The 19,985-nt window shown below is 37.0% G+C and overlaps 3 protein-coding genes across 4 annotated transcripts; 2 read left to right on the forward strand and 1 right to left on the reverse strand.

Moving 5' to 3' along the window:
- Nucleotides 1-315: 315 nt before the first annotated feature.
- On the forward strand, nt 316-3,309 carry LOC107185976 (threonine--tRNA ligase, cytoplasmic). Of its 2 annotated transcripts, none has more exons than XM_015573756.1 (5): nt 316-521; nt 809-889; nt 998-2,553; nt 2,631-2,920; nt 3,001-3,309. In XM_015573756.1, exons 1-5 carry the CDS (start codon nt 450-452, stop codon nt 3,147-3,149), a joined length of 2,148 nt encoding a protein of 715 aa, XP_015429242.1. In that variant the 5' UTR covers nt 316-449; the 3' UTR covers nt 3,150-3,309. The 2 variants fall into 2 exon arrangements, with proteins under 2 accessions (XP_015429242.1, XP_015429241.1); XM_015573755.1 differs by having other exon boundaries at nt 333-390.
- Nucleotides 3,310-4,237: 928 nt separating this feature from the next.
- Nucleotides 4,238-16,166, forward strand: LOC107186025 (zinc finger protein DPF3). The gene is made up of 8 exons (XM_015573819.1): nt 4,238-4,364; nt 4,448-4,557; nt 4,805-5,041; nt 5,125-5,330; nt 5,601-5,670; nt 8,924-9,412; nt 15,247-15,359; nt 15,923-16,166. The coding sequence occupies exons 1-8, from the start codon at nt 4,285-4,287 to the stop codon at nt 16,052-16,054; spliced, it is 1,437 nt and encodes a 478-aa protein (XP_015429305.1). The 5' UTR covers nt 4,238-4,284; the 3' UTR covers nt 16,055-16,166.
- Nucleotides 16,167-17,665: 1,499 nt separating this feature from the next.
- LOC107185992 (iodotyrosine deiodinase 1) lies at nt 17,666-19,323 on the reverse strand. Its single transcript, XM_015573778.1, has 4 exons — nt 18,858-19,323; nt 18,437-18,649; nt 18,063-18,379; nt 17,666-17,980 (listed from the first exon to the last, which is right to left on the reverse strand). Exons 1-4 carry the CDS (start codon nt 19,030-19,032, stop codon nt 17,795-17,797), a joined length of 891 nt encoding a protein of 296 aa, XP_015429264.1. The 5' UTR covers nt 19,033-19,323; the 3' UTR covers nt 17,666-17,794.
- Between the last annotated feature and the right edge of the window lie 662 nt (nt 19,324-19,985).

Genomic DNA, 19,985 nt, shown 5'->3' on the forward strand with positions numbered 1-19,985 from the left:
ATGATTTTCATTAATTCTGTTTTAAAAATTAATGACTTCATCTACAGCAGAAATTAATTAGTTCGTTATTAGCTCTACACCCTGTAGTATATGCTAAACATTATAATGTAATTTATATGATAAATAATTTTTCCTGAATATTTTTTTTAGCGAATTATTATTTTTTAATAAAAAGAAGCAATAAATGATAAAACTATGTTAAATTTCCCTGTTTTCCATTACAAATTACTATAGTGCATCGATGAACGGGCAAGAGTGGTACTATAGATAAGTATTACAGCATAGCAGTATGATGGCACTTGGCAGTAAGTCCTAGGCTTCAATATGGTCGACAGCATGTGTGACGACGTGGTGAATAACGTACAAAACTTGAATTTGAAGGAAGAAAAGGCACGAAAACGGTTTTAATTTGATACAACTTTTATCATTTTTATTTTTACATTCTAAATATGATGGCGAATTTTCGTATTTGCAGTTCTAGAAACTTGTATAATGTTTCTAAGCGGCCACATGCTTCTTGGGTTGGTTATATATTTAGTGTATTGTCACTCGTACACTTTTTCACAATATCTTATGACAAAGTTTTTTGTTTATCTGTCTGTTGAAAAAATGTTATAAAATCATATGATTTAACTTATGCTATAAAAATAACCGCTCTATACTGGCAGAATCAATAATCTGATGTAATCTGAACATTTTGTTTCTGATTAATGTTATCACATCGTTTAATGTGTTAACTTAGCATTGTATAAGAACAGGAATGTCGTGGAAATTTTTAATATGCGGTTTTTTTTTCTTTCAAATTTAGGCGAAACCGAAAAAAAAGAAGAATACTATTATTGATGAAAAAACAGTTTCGGAATTAAATCCTTGGCCTAATTACATACAGGTATATCATGCTGTTTGTATTAAATAATATGTGAATTAGTTAGGAAAAAACAAATTTCATGTTTATTATTTATTCTTTTTTTTTCTGAACGATAACACATATTTTTAGGACCGTATTGCATTATGGGATAAACTGAAAGCAGATTATGAAGCACAGTTAGCTACAAAGCCAGTTACTGATATTAAAATAACTCTTCCTGATGGAAAAGAAGTTATTGGTCAATCTTGGCGCACAACACCATATGAAATTGCAAGGAACATTAGTCAGGGTCTAGCTGATAATACTGTTATTGCAAAAGTTAATAATGAACTGTGGGATTTGGATAGACCCTTGGAGTCTGATTGCAAACTTGAACTTCTTAAATTTGACCATCCAGATGGTCAACAAGTGTTTTGGCATTCTAGTGCACATATTTTGGGTGAAGCTATGGAAAGAATATATGGTGGTTGTTTATGCTATGGTCCACCTATTGAGAATGGATTCTATTATGATATGTATTTAAGGGATAAAGGAATATCAAATCTAGACTTTCCATTCTTGGAGAGTCTTTACAAAACTATAGTTAAAGAGAAACAGTCGTTTGAGAGATTAGAAATGACAAAGGAAGATCTTTTGGAGATGTTTAAATACAATGAATTTAAAGTTCGTATTATCAATGAAAAAATAAATACGCCTACCACTACAGTATACAGGTGTGGGCCATTGATTGATTTATGTAGAGGACCGCATATTAGACACACTGGAAAAGTGAAAGCTATTAAAGTCACGAAAAATTCTTCCACTTATTGGGAAGGAAATGCTAATGCAGAATCTCTACAGAGAGTTTACGGTATCAGTTTTCCAGATACAAAACAGCTGAAAGAATGGGAGAAGTTTCAAGAAGAAGCTGCTAAACGAGATCATAGAAAAGTAGGAAGAGAACAGGAACTATATTTCTTTCATGAACTTTCTCCAGGATCATGTTTCTTTCAACCACGCGGGGCACATATTTATAACACTTTGGTTGAGTTCATTCGTTCTGAATACAGAAAGAGGGGTTTTCAAGAAGTTGTTACACCTAATATTTATAACAGTAAATTATGGCAAACGTCTGGGCACTGGATGCATTATGCTGAGCACATGTTTTCCTTTGATGTTGAAAAAGAAACTTTTGCACTTAAACCAATGAATTGTCCTGGTCATTGCTTGATCTTCGACGTTCGTAACAGATCTTGGCGTGAATTGCCGTTAAGAATGGCTGATTTTGGCGTGTTACATAGAAATGAATTATCTGGCGCATTAACTGGATTGACCCGAGTCAGGCGTTTCCAACAGGATGATGCGCATATATTTTGTTCAGCAGATCAAATTAAAGATGAAATGATCGGTGCATTGGATTTCTTACGCCACGTATATTCCGTTTTTGGCTTCACATTCAATTTATGTTTGTCTACGAGACCTGAAAAATATTTAGGTGACTTAGCTATGTGGGATCAGGCCGAAAAAGCGTTGGCAGAAAGTTTAGATGCATTTGGAGAACCATGGACACTTAATCCCGAAGATGGGGCATTTTATGGTCCAAAAATTGATATCACAATTATGGATGCATTGAAGAGACCACACCAATGTGCAACCATTCAGTTGGACTTCCAGTTACCAATTAGATTTAATTTGTCTTATGTTAAGTAAGTGAAGAGAGATTAAATATTGTATTATTTCGAAATCAAGTTTAAACTAATGATTAAACATCGTGAAATTTCAGCGAAACTGGAGAGAAAACAAGACCTGTAATCATACACAGAGCTATTTTAGGCTCTGTAGAAAGAATGATTGCAATTTTAACTGAATCCTATGCTGGAAAATGGCCATTCTGGTTATCTCCGCGACAAGCAATGGTCATTCCAGTAGCTTCTCAATTTGATGAGTATGCCTTCCAAGTAAAAGATAAACTTTGGGATGCTGGATTCATGGTGGAAGTTGATACAGATGCAAGTGATACTTTGAATAAAAAAGTACGAAACGCCCAACTTGCACAGTTCAACTTCATCCTTGGTAATGAAAAGCATAATAAATTTGATATATTATGTAACAAAACAACAGAATATGTAGCTTATACGAAAATGTGTTTTTAGTTGTCGGGGAAAAAGAAGTGAAAGCTGGCACGGTTAATGTTAGAACCAGGGACAATGTGGTACATGGAGAAGTCGCCGTAACCGATTTAATTCAAAAATTCAAATTATTCAAAGAAAGAAAGGATAAAAATTGTGAGGAAAAGTTTTAGACAAATTCTCCAAACAAAGGAAATATTTATTTATTTTGTAGGCAATAATTCCGACGTTTCTAGTTATAGCACAAAACCGATCAAATATAAAATAACATTTTGCCAATATATTAAAATAATGCACACGAACCATTAAAATAATAATGTCACGCTACGGAAATCCTGTGTCTAATGAAATCATAAAAAAAAAGTAGGGTAGCTCTTTTATGTAACATTTTGCATTTAATCCCTTTTTGAGGAATTTGCTATACAATAAAAAATAGAGATACGAGCTCAGAAATCATTTTTACATTGCAGTTTATAAAATTATGCATTTATATATACAGATGTGTTGTATTTCATTATACAATAATGGAATATAAAAATGCTGCATAGTAGACATAGTGTATTTTACATTTTTTTCCTAAACATTTTTTTCAAAAGGCTTATCTGTAATTGCTACTTCCATGAATTACGTCCATCTCTTTGTAATAGAAACATTGAATGTATATTGTAACTTGAAATGTTCATCTGAACGGCTGTGCTCCATAATTTATTGCAGATACTGGTAATATGCATGTTGCCTGTATCTGCGTTTAATATCCTTTCAGAATAAACTGTTGTTACAAATTATACCTACTACAATTGCGCGAACAGAAATGTTTGCCTTCTGAATTTTGTCTAGCAACCGTTACAATAAAACAGGATGTTCTGATGAAATAGCCTTCGATTCGTTCCAAATTGGCAAAATAATTTACTCTTACACGACTGCATTACTAATTTACATAACAGTCAGTTTTCATAGACGAATAAACAAGTTTTAACAAATTTAATTAGTGTTAAATTCAATTTCGCGCGCTTGCGCAAACGGCAACGCCAGTAACGGTTGTATAATTGTCTGTTTTAACATTTCTTATTTTACATATCGTAACGTTATAATATATTTAATCAGTTCGTAAAGTACGCCATTTAATTTATAATTAAATAGGATCAAATATTCTTTTCCTTACTGAAATACATACTAATAGAGAATACATATTCGTTGCCGGGCATGCTTTGTCCGATAAGGTACGCATGCGTCGGTTTTCTGATCTTTTCCGGGAAGACGAGTGAGCGGTAAGCAGGAGTTGGACGTGTACTGTTTGGTTGTTATAAAATGACAGCCATTACAATTTCACCAGCTTCCCATGGTATTATTCAAGTTATAAACGAAAGTAATTTGTGTAAAATTGAGAGGTACGTGTTGGAGTCACGATATTTTGTAAATTTTTACTCATTAGGCTTAGAGCATTGACATAGCTACTATCGATTTTTTGCAGCTACCTCAATGACACCGCGTACAGGGAATCCATTGAAAATGCTTCCACTTATAATAGCCGATTATGCAGGGAACGACGGCTACGTATGCCTTTCCTCGATTCACAGACAGGTATCCTTTATTAGGATTCTTGTACAGCACCTTCGTAGGGTGTGATCGTTATGTTGTATAATACTGTAATTAGCATATCTTTTTGGTTTGCACATCAACAGTAACTTTTTGCTATTCGTACCAGGCAAGTTTGTGGTTCATGTGTTAACACACTGTTGAGCTGTCGACTGAAATTTATTGTTGTGAACGCTTCTGTAAACAATCAATTGTCTAAAAATCGATAGTTAATATTAGCGTGAAATTACAGGTGTAGCACAAAATCATTCAGCACTGTTTATGTCGGCAAGAGAAAGATTGCCAGGCTTGTTACACGGTCAAATATATACATATCCTAGCAAAAGATGGAGGAAAAAACGGCGCCAGTATTTAATGCATTATTTGCATCCAAAGAGAGGTCCACGGGGAGATCCAGAAGATGGTGTAGAAGGTGTAGAAACTATAACACATGTAAATGATGATAGCAAAGAATCTGTTGCTCTTAAAGGTAGGTAGATTTATTGTTTATATATGTATGTTAACAAATAAAGTTGTATACATTATATTTAATGTAATAATAACTTGTTACAGAGGAACACAGTAAAGATGCTTGGTACTATGATGAACAGGACATGTTAGATATGGACACATACGAGGAACCTGATCCTGAAAGTGACTATGATTATGAAGAAAGTTACAGCAGTAAAAGGAAACGAAGAAAACCTCGTGGAGGTGGTCATCATCCTGCACGAAATCACCCACCTTCCACAGATAGTCCAGGGACCAAACGTACAAAGGTAACTAATGTATTTTATAAGAATATTTGAAAATTATACAAGAACAGAAATAATACGAAACATTTGATTTAAGTCTCGGACGGCGGTGCCTGGGTCTATGTTGATCCCAGTTTTCAAAAGCTTTGCCTTCTTCCTCAGTTAGTGTAGCATAGGTGGACCCAGGTATTGCTGGTTGCGTAGTCGTAGACACGACCACCTTCCGAGGATTAATTTGCATATTTTTCAGTTTAGTTCTTTGACTAAAGTTTGTTATAAACATTTATTAAATAGGGTGGGGGACGTGGGCGCAAAAAAAGCAACTATGACGCTGTTGACACTGATAAGCCATTCGTTTGTGACCGTAAGTTTAATCATAGATACAACTACAAATGACCACTTCCTGTTACTAGTTTCACTATGAATATTATTATTAGTTCTATCAGTTGTTATTTCGAATAAGTGAACAAGTGCATTGCGTTAGAAGATTTGTTAATTTCATTAAATAACTATATTTTTATGATGCCTACGTATTATTTCACGAGATACGTAACGGTTACTATATAATATAAAATAATATGAAAGCACGAAATAAATTATTGAAGACTAGTCTTGGTTACCGCATAATTTTACACTGGGGATGGTGACTGAACTCGTAATGAACTTTATAACGGGGAAAGGTGTCCTCTAGACGTAATAGTAATTTCATATTGACTTAATACTCTCTGCTCAGTAAAATTGATCAGTATCTGTATTGACTGCTGTTTTCCTTCAAGTTAATGAATTGCAGTACATTATAGGATACTCCAATCCTTGTCATATAATTTGTGTTTGTGTCAAACCTTGTGCTCCATTTCTTTTTTCCTATTTATTGAGGTATGAATAGACATGACATGGTTCTGAATGAAAGGATAAGATTAATCACGCGTATTTCAGTACTCCAAAAGTTGCGCGCAAAAAGAGTATGCAGTGCGTGTAAACGTTAATTAGGTCTTATAAAATTGTATACTGTATCGTTTTACACGACGATAATTACATTCTTACATAGATTAAATTCTCGTGTACCGTTATTCGCTTATTGTATTACATCCGAGAGAACTGTTCCCTGTGTTTAGTCGCGCAGTACTTCACTTGCTACAATACGTAAAATTCTACTCACAGAAATAGATAGATTCGCGTTTGCTCAAACCTTGAAGGAGTATAATAGTCATTACTAATTTGATCGTACATTTTCCGACAAGAAGTCTGTAAAAAAAAATTAACTCGAATGTGCCTGCAATCTGTTTACTTCTTGAAACCACTCCTGTTAGATTAGCAGAAAATCTAAAGGTATTTGGTCACGACTAGTAGGCCTTGATTCTAAACGTAATACTTACATATCACAATCGGTTCACGATCAGGCTTGCAAGATCGGCCAAATATCTTCGGACATATACTACCTGCCAATAACAGAGCAAGAATGTACTGGCTCACACTGTAGCGAGCTCATTCTGTAGGAGTATACAAGCATCAAGCCTTGCATCGTATTAGTTTTGCTTCTTGGGCTGGAACTCCTTCACTGCTTGTCCACATATAGATTCGTAGGTGGATAGGGATATGTACTGGTACGGAAGGTGTGCAAATGCTGTCCTCGACCCATAAGCTTCTCTCCTGGAATCCTTTAACCGCCATGTTCTTCAAAGTAGATCCAGTAGACGTTTAGCATTTGGCGTGTATGAAAGCAGACTTGTTTGCGCTTTCGACGAAACATTATACGAGATTTCACGGGACATTTAGTTTTGACATGGCGGTTAGACGGGCTACACCCTCCCAATCGTCCAACGAACTCGTCAACCAAGATTTCTCTCATCATGGACGTTGCATTGGATGGTTTGTGGGAAAACAGTATTTGCACTTTTGCAGTATGCAGCGCACGGTATAAAACCAGACCTGGTCTGGTCTACCATTACGGTCATTCCCACTCTACTTCCTCCGGTGATCCTGCTAAGGAACTAAGTCCCAGTCCTGCCGAAGTTGAACCTAGGAGCGTTGCAGACACCGCTGCTTCGAACCAGCCAGGTTGGAGCCAAACTCAGCTCAGTTTTCTCACGTTCCTTTATGCCCGTCGCAACCGTCGATTTTCCAGTTATTCCGCCCTATTTTCACCTGGTATCCTCATCATTGTTCCGACACTTCCATTCATGCAACTGTGTTCATCCAGACCATTTTTCTCCAAAACTTGATGGAACTAAGTATATTTTCTTTAAATGTGTTGCAAATGCATGCATTGCAAATAAACGTAGCGTGATATTTTGTGTTCACTTTGTCCGTGTTCCTTTTCTATCTATTAGATTCTATTGCACAACTTTTATACTGCGAGTATCATACGGAGAAAGCATTATTAAGCCAGTATGATACGGTTCTGTTATATTAGTGTGTGTGTACTACCTATACCCAGAAGATATCTTGTGCTCTAAATTTCAATCTTTATTTTTTTTCGATACATACTTATATAAGACTGATTTCGACGAAAGGAGAAACGCGGCAATTATTTCGAATGTTTTGCAATAGCATGCTTCTGCAATCGCGTCTTGAGAGTGTTTTATCGTATGTTCACAAGAGGCGTGATCCCGTTCGAGCAATTTCGAACGCTAGAGTTCTTGGGCGCAGCCTCTTCCGAGTGTTTGGTATGTGTGTGTATTTTTTGATAATGGTTATTCAATATCCTTTTTGCAGCATGACGAGTTTGATCTGATTATTTTTAAAAAATGTGTACTCTAAAGGCGTTGGCAGCATCTTTTTTTTTCCGTTTGCTCGTTCTTTTTTTTACGCTTTGAACATCCTAGAGCGATTTTGGCTTCGTTTGTTTCTCTCGATGAGCGCCTGCAGCTTCACTAAAGATACCCATATGCCGAAAATTGTTCTTCGTAGTGCCGCAAAAGTAGTGTTCTCGCGTTTGCGCCGCTGTCCTGTCTGATCTTGGAACGGATACATCGACGTTGTATCGTTGGAATTGCTCTTGGTGATGGAATGCATCGATTGACGTAATTTGTGCACCTTGTTACGATTCTACATATAGTTATATACATATACATTTATATATATACATATTATTTGACTTTTCTTTCCTGATTGTTGTGCCAGTTTCTTTCTTTTTTGTAAAAAAAAAAAACAAAAAACTGTGACGTTTCGAATAATCGATTCCGGTTAGGCCTAGAATCTTGCGAATACGGGTAAGTGATCACCTCCTCGATAAATTCTTCGACATCACCTAGAAATTCTTTAACCTGTTTCATTTTCTGTAGTTACAGAATCAATTGGCTACCGGGATGGTATTACCTACCCCGCTGAGATTCATGATAGGTGTGTCCGTTTCGCGGGGAACCAAGTTTGTGAAGGTTAAACGATCCAATAAGTATAATCTCTATGCAATCGTAACATTCTTAAACGCTATAGAAACTGTCGAAGAATGTCGAGGTTGGCGGTCTCCGTTTCCTGCCTCGAGATATAACCGAATCGATTATTGCTGGGCATCGTCACAGTATTGAACTCTAAAATTCATTGTCTCTAAGCCAGTGTGCATGGTCAATAGCTTGTGACGCAAAGCGCAACTGGGTATGTGGTCGGTTTGTGATCAGGTGGTACACGTCGGGGTCGTCAGAATGCAAGCTCATCGAGTACTTCGAGCCCCTCTCCCGCAGCACCTACCGCGTCTGCTGCGGGAGCGTCCACGCAGCCGCAGCCGCAGTCCTCCCAGCCGTCCCAGCAACCGGCGGCGCAGCAGGCACAACCGCAACAGCCGTCCCAGCAGCAACAGCAGCAGCCGCAACCACAGCAACAACAACCACCAATACCTGCTGCTCAGACGACGACCGCGCCCTCATCGCCAACGATACCATCGACGAAGGAGGAACACCTGCCGGCTGTATCGTCCCCTGGGACCGCTGTGCCCTCGCCCTCCTCGGTGAGAACGGAGGGCCCACCTACCCCCGGGACTAACGAAAAAAAAGCTGGCAAGTCCGCGCAACCCTCCCCGTACTGCGACTTCTGTCTGGGCGACGCTAGGGAAAATAAAAAGACCGGCGGCTCCGAGGAGTTGGTCTCGTGCAGTGATTGCGGTCGCTCAGGTAAGCCAGAGGAAAAGATCAAGCGCAAGTATACACGAAGAACGAATCACAATTAATGCAGGGTGGTGTGTGTATATCCGCCGATATATAATCGGGTAATCCGCGTGTCTCGTTCGTCGACTCGAATTCTCCGAGTCGGAGGGATTGCTTCCTTACTTCCGGTGTGGTCTGTATGTGTATCGCCGGCCATGTATACGGGGACAACCTCTGTACGAATTCGATGGACATGGTTTCCCACAATTTGGAAATCACTGCTCTCTGTGCTCGTTTACTTTTGTTTGTCGCTGTATTGGGACTGATGTAAGTACCACGATTCACTTCTTCCATCCTTTGCGCGTTGTATTCCATAATATGCCTCCGAATAGGAGGGTACATTAGCTCGAGATCCGAAGGCGCAGGCACGTTCGACTGACGTAGTTTAATAGTGAGTTTGATCCATAGGAGATATTTACAGATTAACCCATCACAAGGCTCGTGCTCTTGGACGAGTGAGCAACCAGTTGTTGGTCGTGCTTGTTGTCGAGAATGGGACTCTGGAATAAAGTTCAAGTAGATGAGTGGGCTTCCTTATTGTGTTGTTTTTCGGAAATTTCTATGTGTAACGGATATACGTTTCTGGATATCTTAACCTTCCAGGTAAAATGTATCGTACATAAAATTATTTAACAATAACTTTATAAGGAAACGTGTACCTACTGACGTGTATTTGCTAGAACTTTCTCCCACAGAATTGCATTCTTTGACGGATCCTGTGCTAATGTCCTTATTTTCGGAGATTCGTTCAATTAGTGTTAGAGGATAGTTAGTGGATTGTTTTCCCGATGAATTGGTTAACATACGTAGAGGGCCGTATCGCCGTTTTCAATATCCCCTGCTATTCCACCATTTCCGTGTTAGGTGATTGTCTTTCTAAAATTGTAATTGCTTCCATGTATAAAACGTATCTTATCGTTTATTCAGTTTAATCATTGTAGATTTTCCATGTATTATATGCACAGGATTTATCAAGACACTAGACCCTCTCTCCATTTTGCTAATGCATGCATAGTACCAGTTTGGAGAAATTCCAGAAGGCGGTCTAGTAAAGAGGTATTGCTATACTTTCCCGATTGAAACCGACGAAGATGTTGCCTTCCCAGGAATGAGTCTCAAGTTTTGATCCGTTTAATCAGAACATATTTATCCATTGCTCTTCCATATCCAGTTAATTGCATTTTCTTGCTCGCTTGACCCCTCTCTTCTTATCTGTTAATTTTTTAACTCCTCCACGTGGAGTTCTTTTGTTGAAATAAACGAATCGTCAGCAACATGATCAACAAGCAAAATATTAATGATTGTGTTTTCCAGATTCTATGATTTTCTTTTGGAACAATTGTCTCACTCGAGTTGGCGTATATACTTACTTCAGTCCCTCTCCCCCAGGAAACAGGAGAAAATACGGGAAATCTTTGCAATTTACCGTCCTCCTCGTATACATGGTCGGTAGAGTAGAAGCTTTTTGTTTGTCACTCCTGTGTCTCCTTTACGATCCGCGGCTCGTGTTCATACGGTAAGGAATCGAAACAATCGGCACCCACCCGTTCGTTGTTCCCTCGAGATTACGGGTGATTTATTATTAACGATTTGTTGTCGTTGAACTGTTCGTCGTTGGGGCACGTTTAACGGTGTATACACGTGTTCCGAACGCCCGAGGCTACGATCGTTCCGTTTCTGAATTGTTATCGATTCGGCGTCGTCGTAACGCATCGAGATATTTTTCATACCGACCGCGACGTATCGTGATGGAACGAAAAGAGGAAAGGGGGAGATAAGTAAAACGAGAACGAGGAAAGAAATACTATTTTTGGGTTGAATAGCGACGATAAGCCTAGTTGCTGTGTGACATACGTTCGAAACCATCGTTATGGGTAATTCATGTGTGCAATAATTAGGGGATCTGCACGGTTCAGGCGAGAGACGAGAAAATGATATGGTTACGAGCTTTACATACACTAGTCAAGGCACGAAAAAGCAAAAACATCAGTTTGTCAATGGTGCAACTTGTCGCATCTGAGCGATAGGAATTTTCGATAATTCCTTTGCTGCTGCACGGCTCAACTGTGATTTATTGTAATTCCGTGATTAGTTTTTAAGGGGACAAATTTTTACGGGGCAAAAAGAGAGTAATGTACAAAAAAAAAAAGAAAGAAAAGAGAACAAATTCAACACGGAAACACGAATCTCGTTACGGACATTCGAAACAAGACACGAAACGAACGTCGTCGACATAAACAATCTATCTATTTACGAAGTTAGATGAATATTCTGAAGGAACGGAAAGAAACGTGCACGAGATTCCGGGTAAATTTTCTAAACGCAAAAAAAAAAAAATGAAATTCCTGTTGCACAGTATCACTAGAGCACATATTGAAGAAGATGTGTTTGTATTCTCTGTTTGACTACAGTGTAATCGCGTTCTTACGTTGTTGTGTTGCAAAATCAAATCAAAACAAAAAAAAAAAAGACAATGTGGAAAGGAGAGAAAAGGAAGAAAAGAAACGAAAAAGAGAAAGATGCTTGCCGCGAAGTAATCGTTCTATAATCGAGAAGTTTTAAGAGAGCTTAAACAAAAACGATACGATATAGACTTTATAATTATATTATTCAGCACAGTCGTGAATCGTTTTAACGAGAGCAACATATTTATATATAGTAGGGCGGGAAAGAACCATGTTTTGTTTTTTTTTTTTTTTATATTTCTACGTTTCTAGAATCATGTAAATATTTTCTTTCTTGCTTGCGTTCTATTTACTGATCTGCAATACACCTAAGAGCGCAGCACATATAACGCTAGCTAAAAGTATTACCGTTCGGATACTCGTTGCAAAGTGAGACTCGGTTTTTGCAGTACGGTACAGGTTCGTCGTAATTCACACTTCCATCGTTCTCTTCTCCGTTACGTGTTGCATTTAAGGGACATATTACGCTCGCGATCGAGGCACAAATATTTTTTCGTAAACTGCGTCTTCTGTAACAACGGAACACCGGGGTGGATGAACGAGTTCTCGATCGAGGCATCCCTTTACGTGAGATACGATCTTTCGCACAAATCCTGCAGCTTCTAAAAAAAAAGAAAATTAACGTAAAATATTGGGTTGCTGCTAGGAGTATTACCTACTTGCATTTAACAAAAAAGTATTTAACTTTTTTCACAACTGATTTTAGAGATAACGTTAAATTTTTACTAAATTCTGGAAAATGAAATTTCGTTTTTCGAAACCTTTGATATACTCAGTCCTTAACATGTTACCGTGTGTGTGTGTTTTCAAAATGTGTCGATGGTATCGTTGCTTACCATGCATTTACATCACCGGAAACATCATCGCGGTGAATGAGAATTTCAACGAAACCGGTTCCATTATTGATCGAAACATTTCCGTACTATGATTTACGAACGATAACTTAAGACGGGCCATCGCTGTAATTAAGGATTTTCCAATTTTCGGCTTCACAACACGGGGAAAATTATGTTTTTTATTACAATAAACTCGAGCAGCAATCCAACGCATCCCGGCAAACGACTCGACTCTCCGGCGTACGGTGTTCCGACGTTCCTCGACGAATGATCGTGGGGTTCATTTGAAATTCCGATGAAAGCATTAATTCGCCGCGTGTTCGTTTCCATCCAGTTATTCTGTTTACGCACATTCCACCGAACCTGCTGCTCTTAAAACCTTCCGTTTCGTTCTGGGCATTAATCGTTTTCGTCGTGTCGCATTTATAGCGTGTTCGTAATTTTTGCTACTTGGTGATCGTCTGATCGAATAACGACGGCATAATATTTATTGCATATTTAATGGAACAAGACGTGGAAAGATCAGGGAGGGAAAGTGAGAGAGGGAGAGAGAGGAGAACGGGAGAATTTTCTCTACGTGAGAAATATAAAACCGATCAGCGAGGAACGCGCACACAATGTACAGGGTGGCCAAAAACTCACTAGACCATTTTAAAATATAATAACTTTTTAGGAAGACACCGTCACTGTCAAGAACAAAATGACGGCCATTTGAAATCTACAAAACTAATTACAAATAATTTCCAAGAAGTATATTTATTGTTTATAAAAGCATAAATGTGAATTTTTAATACATAAAAGAGTTATTCTATTTTTAAATGGTCTAGTGACTTTTGGACCAGCCTGTAGGAGTACGGTAGAAGGACGTTCTTTTCGATTGTGTTTCATTCGAGTTTGCCACGATATCGACTCCGAGTCGAGGAAGACGGATGTAATAATCTTGTATCTTCCGTTTTAGTCGATGAATCGACAATAGCTTAGTTTTGTACAAGCTTTGATACTCGTACAAGATATCGTTCGAATAGAATGGAAACGAGAGTTAACCGCGCATTCGAGCGTTTTTAATGCTTGTAAACGATACCTTACGAGTTTGGTGGCATTGTAGCAGGGAACGATCGTATTGTTTTCACTCCGTGGGGTACGTTCGCGTTCGCTTCTCGGTTTGCTCCGATCATCTTTTTTTTTTCCTTCTATTGCTAACCGTTAACGTATTATCATAGATTTATGGATACGAGATGTTGTAACTCGTACGTACTCGATAATTTTCCCCCTCGTTGTATTGCCTTTACGACCCCCTCCCCCCCCCCCCCCACCAACGTGTAACAAGTGACGCGATGATATAGACGATTTTTATTTCAGTTCCGACAGTTTTCTATATGGTCCTTTAGTGTTACATTTTAATTCTGTACCCCTCAGTCGTCGTTTCGATTTGCTTTTTTATGTTCTCTCTCTCTCTCTCTCTCCCTCTCCCCCCTCTCTTTTTACGACAAGAGAAAGAAATAATGTTTCGTGTTATTACCGCATAACTCTTTATAATTTAACACACCCGGTAGCGACAGAGTAATATCTCGATACTCGTATAATTACCCGTAAGGAAAACTCACATGGTATAGAAAATCAAAAAGCGAGAGAGAGAGAAAGAAAGAGGGCAGCGCGAGAGAAAGAAGAAAAGAAAGGAGAAAAAAATACGAAAGCATGCAAATAGTTCCTCCTTGTTATATAAAATCGAAGACTTGTTATTAGGCAATTTTTAATTAAGCAATACCCATGAGGCTTACAAATCTAGTATTTAAGTAACGCTAGTTATATATAAATATATATATTATATATATATTATATATATATATATATCAAATGTGATACGTTATGAGTTGTGTGTATGTGTAGGAGAAATGAGGGGATGAAAGAGAGAGATTGATGAAGAGGGTGAACGGGATGTGTGAAAGATGAACACGTGTGTGATTAAAATAGAGAGAGAGAGAGAGTGTGCTGGTCCGCGACGTTTATATTGTGCTGCGCAAGAAAGAACGTGAACTATTCCAAGGTACGCACCGCTATTACTTTACCACCTTACTATTCCAAATAAAATAACAATATGTTCAAGAGGTGACATCAAAAGAATCGCAGATATCATGAAATAAAGCATTCTGTGCGGAAACATAACAAAACGTTATCATTATTCCGGACGTTTTTAGTGCTGAGGAAGGGTGAAAGTCATAATATGCATAATATCAATCCTGATCGCACGCGTTTGAAAAGAAAAAAACAAGTAAAAGACCAAACGAATGACCGTTTTAATTCAGAAAGCGAGTCACTTTGATACGAGCGAAAAAAAAAAATAGTAAATTTGACGAAAAAAAATAATAGAAACGAGATAGCTTGGAGTTCACTGTTCTTCGGCACAAGATAAATGTCCTAGCACCTTTCTACTCGTCCAAAGATACTATCCTGCTCCGTCCCCATATGCTTGTTCCATGACCTGCGTACGTTCTTGTTATAGGGCATCCGACTTGTTTGCAATTCACAGCGAACATGATCGTTTCTGTTCGCAAGTACAGGTGGCAGTGTATCGAATGCAAATGCTGTTCCATTTGTGGCACCTCTGACAATGATGTGAGTATTTACCATTATTTTTCGGGATCACCCAATTACAGAAGAACAAAACGTCTCACGTACCGTTGCTCCAACAATTTGGATTTACTTAAGTATTTTTTATCCTTTCATTTTTTTTATTAACTTCCGTATTATTTATTTGTTAATATCATTATTACATTTGGAACGAAGTTATATGGTTCCGCAGGGTCGCTGAAGAGTCCCCCCCGCCACGATTCAGAAGCACACCCAGAATAATTATTATTTTTTTTATTTATTTATTATTAAGGGGGCCAAATTAGTTGAAGCAAGTTGTACGTGAGACACTTTACCTCAATTGGTACTGAAATTACGCTTATCGGCGAGCTATTGTTAAGTATAGAGGTTTTCCGGTTTAAGCTCCTACCATTGATTACAATATTACCGCGAGTTTCTCATATATTTTACTAAGCGGGAACCAAGATATTAAACTCTTGTCCGAGAAAAGATAAAGCAATAAAGTACATTAAGAACCGATCGCGACAATCTACACGCTTTAGGCCACGTTGTTGGAAGCTAATTAATTGTTTCGCGAACTAAACTAGGATCAGCTGCTGTTCTGTGACGACTGTGATCGTGGATACCACATGTATTGTCTGTCTCCACCTCTTGCATCTCCTCCCGAGGGCTCCTGGTCTTGCCGTCTGTGCATAGCAGAATTTCATCGCCGTGATTAAAAGTCTCTGTCTCGTAGATAAGTCACGGATTTTTACGTATTTGCTGTGGTGCAGCCGGCCGTTCCCGAATTAGGAGAGTATTCAGAAAGCTCACTTTCCTTTTATAGTATTAACGTAGAGACGCGGGTGATACTTCCGATTTGTCGATGGAATATTTCTCGTTGGCAAGGAACGTTCGTTACAAAGTTGTGGCAGCATTAAACGATTTTAATAATCCTTTCCTTTTTATATTTTCTTTTCGTTATTTTAAGTTGAAGTTAATAAGACACGAAACGTTACGAAGTATTCCTAGTATATGCTGCGTTAGATTATCTCAGGCACTGGTGATCTCAGAAAACTAAAAGTATAAATAATTGCGTATTATAATTTTAACGAACTAGCGTTTACCCATAGTTGTATAAAAGTGTACCGTTAATGGTCCTGTCTTAATATCTCGATGGAAATGAAAAGCAAGACAGGTGAACAGTCTCTTTAAGGTCATTGTTAAAAAGTTCATGGAAACTGTTAGTAGTACCCTTAATACCAAGACTCCGGCAATGGATTACGGTTGTATGATCGCAATTTTCATTGAAATGTGAAAAAAATATATTTTTTATTCGTTTTTAGACAGACACGTAATATCTATAGAGATATTACTATCGTAGAAATTCTAGAGTTAGTTTGAGAATTGAAAATATAATGATATACTCTCCTAGTTCTAGGCCAAATTTTTCTTTTAGCCATTGACATTCGAAGTTCGGTTGCTTTTTACTGTTTCAAGATTGCTTACATTCAAACGAATTTCGAGATCTCAAATTTTCATAAACTCTTAGCTCCTCGCTATTGACTTAGCCCAAATCAAGTTTTATGAAAGAAGCAAAAATATGAAAAAATTGATATTCTAGGAAGACATGATATTAATAGTATCTGTTTCATAAATAGTGATAAATAGGACACTGTCTATTTATCTGTACGTATCATGATACTAAAGCTTTTACATTTAATGACACAGCCATTAGTAGCAGTATAGCTATGACATACAAAACTTGCAGTACTGCAGAAATTTATATTCTATATTCCCTTTATTGTTAGTTCAGTATTTTTATATTTTATATATCGAATGTACTTAATTTAAGATACTGTGGTGATATTTGGTATTCATTGATGTAATTGTTTTCACGTTTTTTTTTAATTTAGTAATTTTAAGGTCACTTAATGACATGGAATTGTGTGTTAGATGTCACGAGAGTTGGTCTATAAACATTTTGAGTTCAATTTGATTAAACGTGGTGAATTTACATTTTATACTGCTTATTTTTTAACACACTGTATGCAAATTTGAATAAACATTAGTTTACATGAACTAAATCATTAACTTTAGACAGTCTTATTGTGTGCCATTAAAATTTTCTAAGTGCAGAAAGATAATACATAATAAAATAATGATAGAACTTCTTTGGGTGCTATATTTCAGGGATTAGCTTCCCTTTCGAATATTTTAGAATAACTTTGTAAGATTGGAAGTCATGTCATGACCAAGGAGAACTATATTCTATAATTGTAATGAATAATATATATTTGCGAAAGTGTAATGTAAGATATTCATAAGTAACAAACAATACTCAAGAAAATATGTTTTTTTTTTTATAAAAAGAATAGAATTAGCATAAATTTACGATTATGTGTACTCATTTTATATTGTTCCACAAATCAGCTAATATTCCAATGGAGTATTAAACAAACTTTGTTATTACATGTGTGTCACTCAATTTCTACTAAAATATCAGATAGAGGTTTACGTTGGAGGGCAGGCACAGTAGCATCCTTTGTTGGATATCCGACTGGCAGTAGTACAACAAGCTTTTCATTCTGAGGACGTCCAAGAAGGTTGCGGATGGCAGGTCCACAATTTAAAGGAGTAGAAGTCAGAGTTACCAAACCTGCATACTAGTTTTAAAGTTCATGTATTAAGATCCATATTATGCATAGGTACACAGTATAAGAAGTTATAGTATTATAATGTTAATACTTGTATAGCGGTAATGAGAATACCACACGCGATGGATGTGCTTATTTCATTGTAGTAATGAACTTTTCTTTTTCCATTCGGTAGAAGTCCGTATGCTTGTTTAAACACAAGTATCAAATAAGGAGCAATAGTCAAGTACTCTTTAATCCAATCAGTTCTAAGCGGAAGCAGATCTGTCGTCCATTTCACTCCCATTCTTTGTTTGTAATTTATTTCTTCCTCTTTTTCAATAATACACCGTATTTGCTCTTTCATCTTTTGATTTGATACCACTACGAATGTCCATGGTTCTGTGTGTGCACCACTAGGCGCAGTGCCTAAAATAGATACAGATGTATAAAGAGTTTTGTGAATGTAATTACATAATATTGTACCTGCAGCTTTTATTATGTCATGTATGACTTCTTTTGGTACAGGGTCTGGACTGAAAAATCTTATAGTTCTTCTAGCTGCTACAGTTTTATAAAACTCAGAAGCTCTATGAAGTATCTCTACTTCTGAGGGTTTCGCATATACACATGGAATATGTTTTAAGTCTTTTGGTAGTGCAGGTTCCTCGCTATCTTCTAATGTTTCTTCGCCAATGTCTAAAAGATATTATTTTAAAAGAATTTCTTTAATTAGGTTAACATACCTTCTGAATAAATAATTATTGGGATTATCTACTACTATATACGATAAAATGAAATGGATTTGACATAATATTGAATTGATTTTGTATTCTAAATCACGTATAGCTTTCAGTAATTCCAGCTTTACAAATTCAAGACTGGTGGCAATAACGTTGGGTGTTACCTTCTATCTGCTCCATAGTATTATCCACTAATTTTGTACTATATTTATCATTTTTTATAAATGTGGCACTCTTCTTCGAGATATCGTAGAATACTTTTAAAAAACTACAAGAGACAACACCGATCAATACATAATACCAGTATTTCGTCCAAAATGGTAAAAGTTCGGAGAACATTTTAAAAGAAATGTTGAGTTTCGTATTTCTACTCAATTGTTTCAATTACATGATACGAATGATTATCAGTATAAACCAAGCCGTAGTAAAAGTGGTGGGAAGCATTTGACCTAAAATGTCTGAGTCTCCCCCATTGGAATTCACACAAAAGAAACTAATCACTCACGAGAATACAATGAATCTCATCACTTGTGCTAAGACATTTATTAGTTTATTCCTGCCGATCATTTACGATACAACGAAATACTTACGTACTTGGGTCTTTAAATATTATATCTAGCAAGTTTCTAATTTTTTAAGCGCGAATAAGAAGAAAATACATAATTATAATTCTTATCATACGGACCTTATTCCGTTCACACAGAAGAGAATACGATCTATCGAGAACGTTTAAGTACATCTTAAGCAGTATGGTAATGATTTAATTATTCAGCGACAGAGAACTCAGGCTATTAAGAATTACTATAAATCTATTGACGCTGGCTTAGACAATGACTTTTATCAACACCTTACTATTGTTACAAACTTGTTATTACAAATAAAGTCACTGTTTACTTTTAATGAATTTTATTTATTTCGAACAACATCGTGATCCACTCTTCGCCTTAAATTGCGATCAACATTTTGGGGCGAAGATATTCAACATGTATTCCTCTGAAAGGATCGCATTTAATAATAAAAGATGATTAAGATTTTTCGTTATAGCAACGAAACAAAATCATCTCGTTGTTGCGCAGAATCGGGTAAATCTTATTTCGAATGACGAATAACATTTCAGGATTTATATACAATATTAATATCATAACAAATCTGTGACATTATTCGACGGCTCATTCGAATAAGATTTTATTCATTATTTGCAATTTGAATGCTAATCGGTGCTGCCGCCTTGTATCTACGAATCGAAGACAGGATTACGAGGTAAGGAAAGTGCTTCTCGAGATATGTACATA

This window comes from Dufourea novaeangliae, unplaced genomic scaffold (assembly GCF_001272555.1).
Source record: "Dufourea novaeangliae isolate 0120121106 unplaced genomic scaffold, ASM127255v1 scaffold54, whole genome shotgun sequence".
NCBI lineage: Eukaryota > Metazoa > Arthropoda > Insecta > Hymenoptera > Halictidae > Dufourea > Dufourea novaeangliae.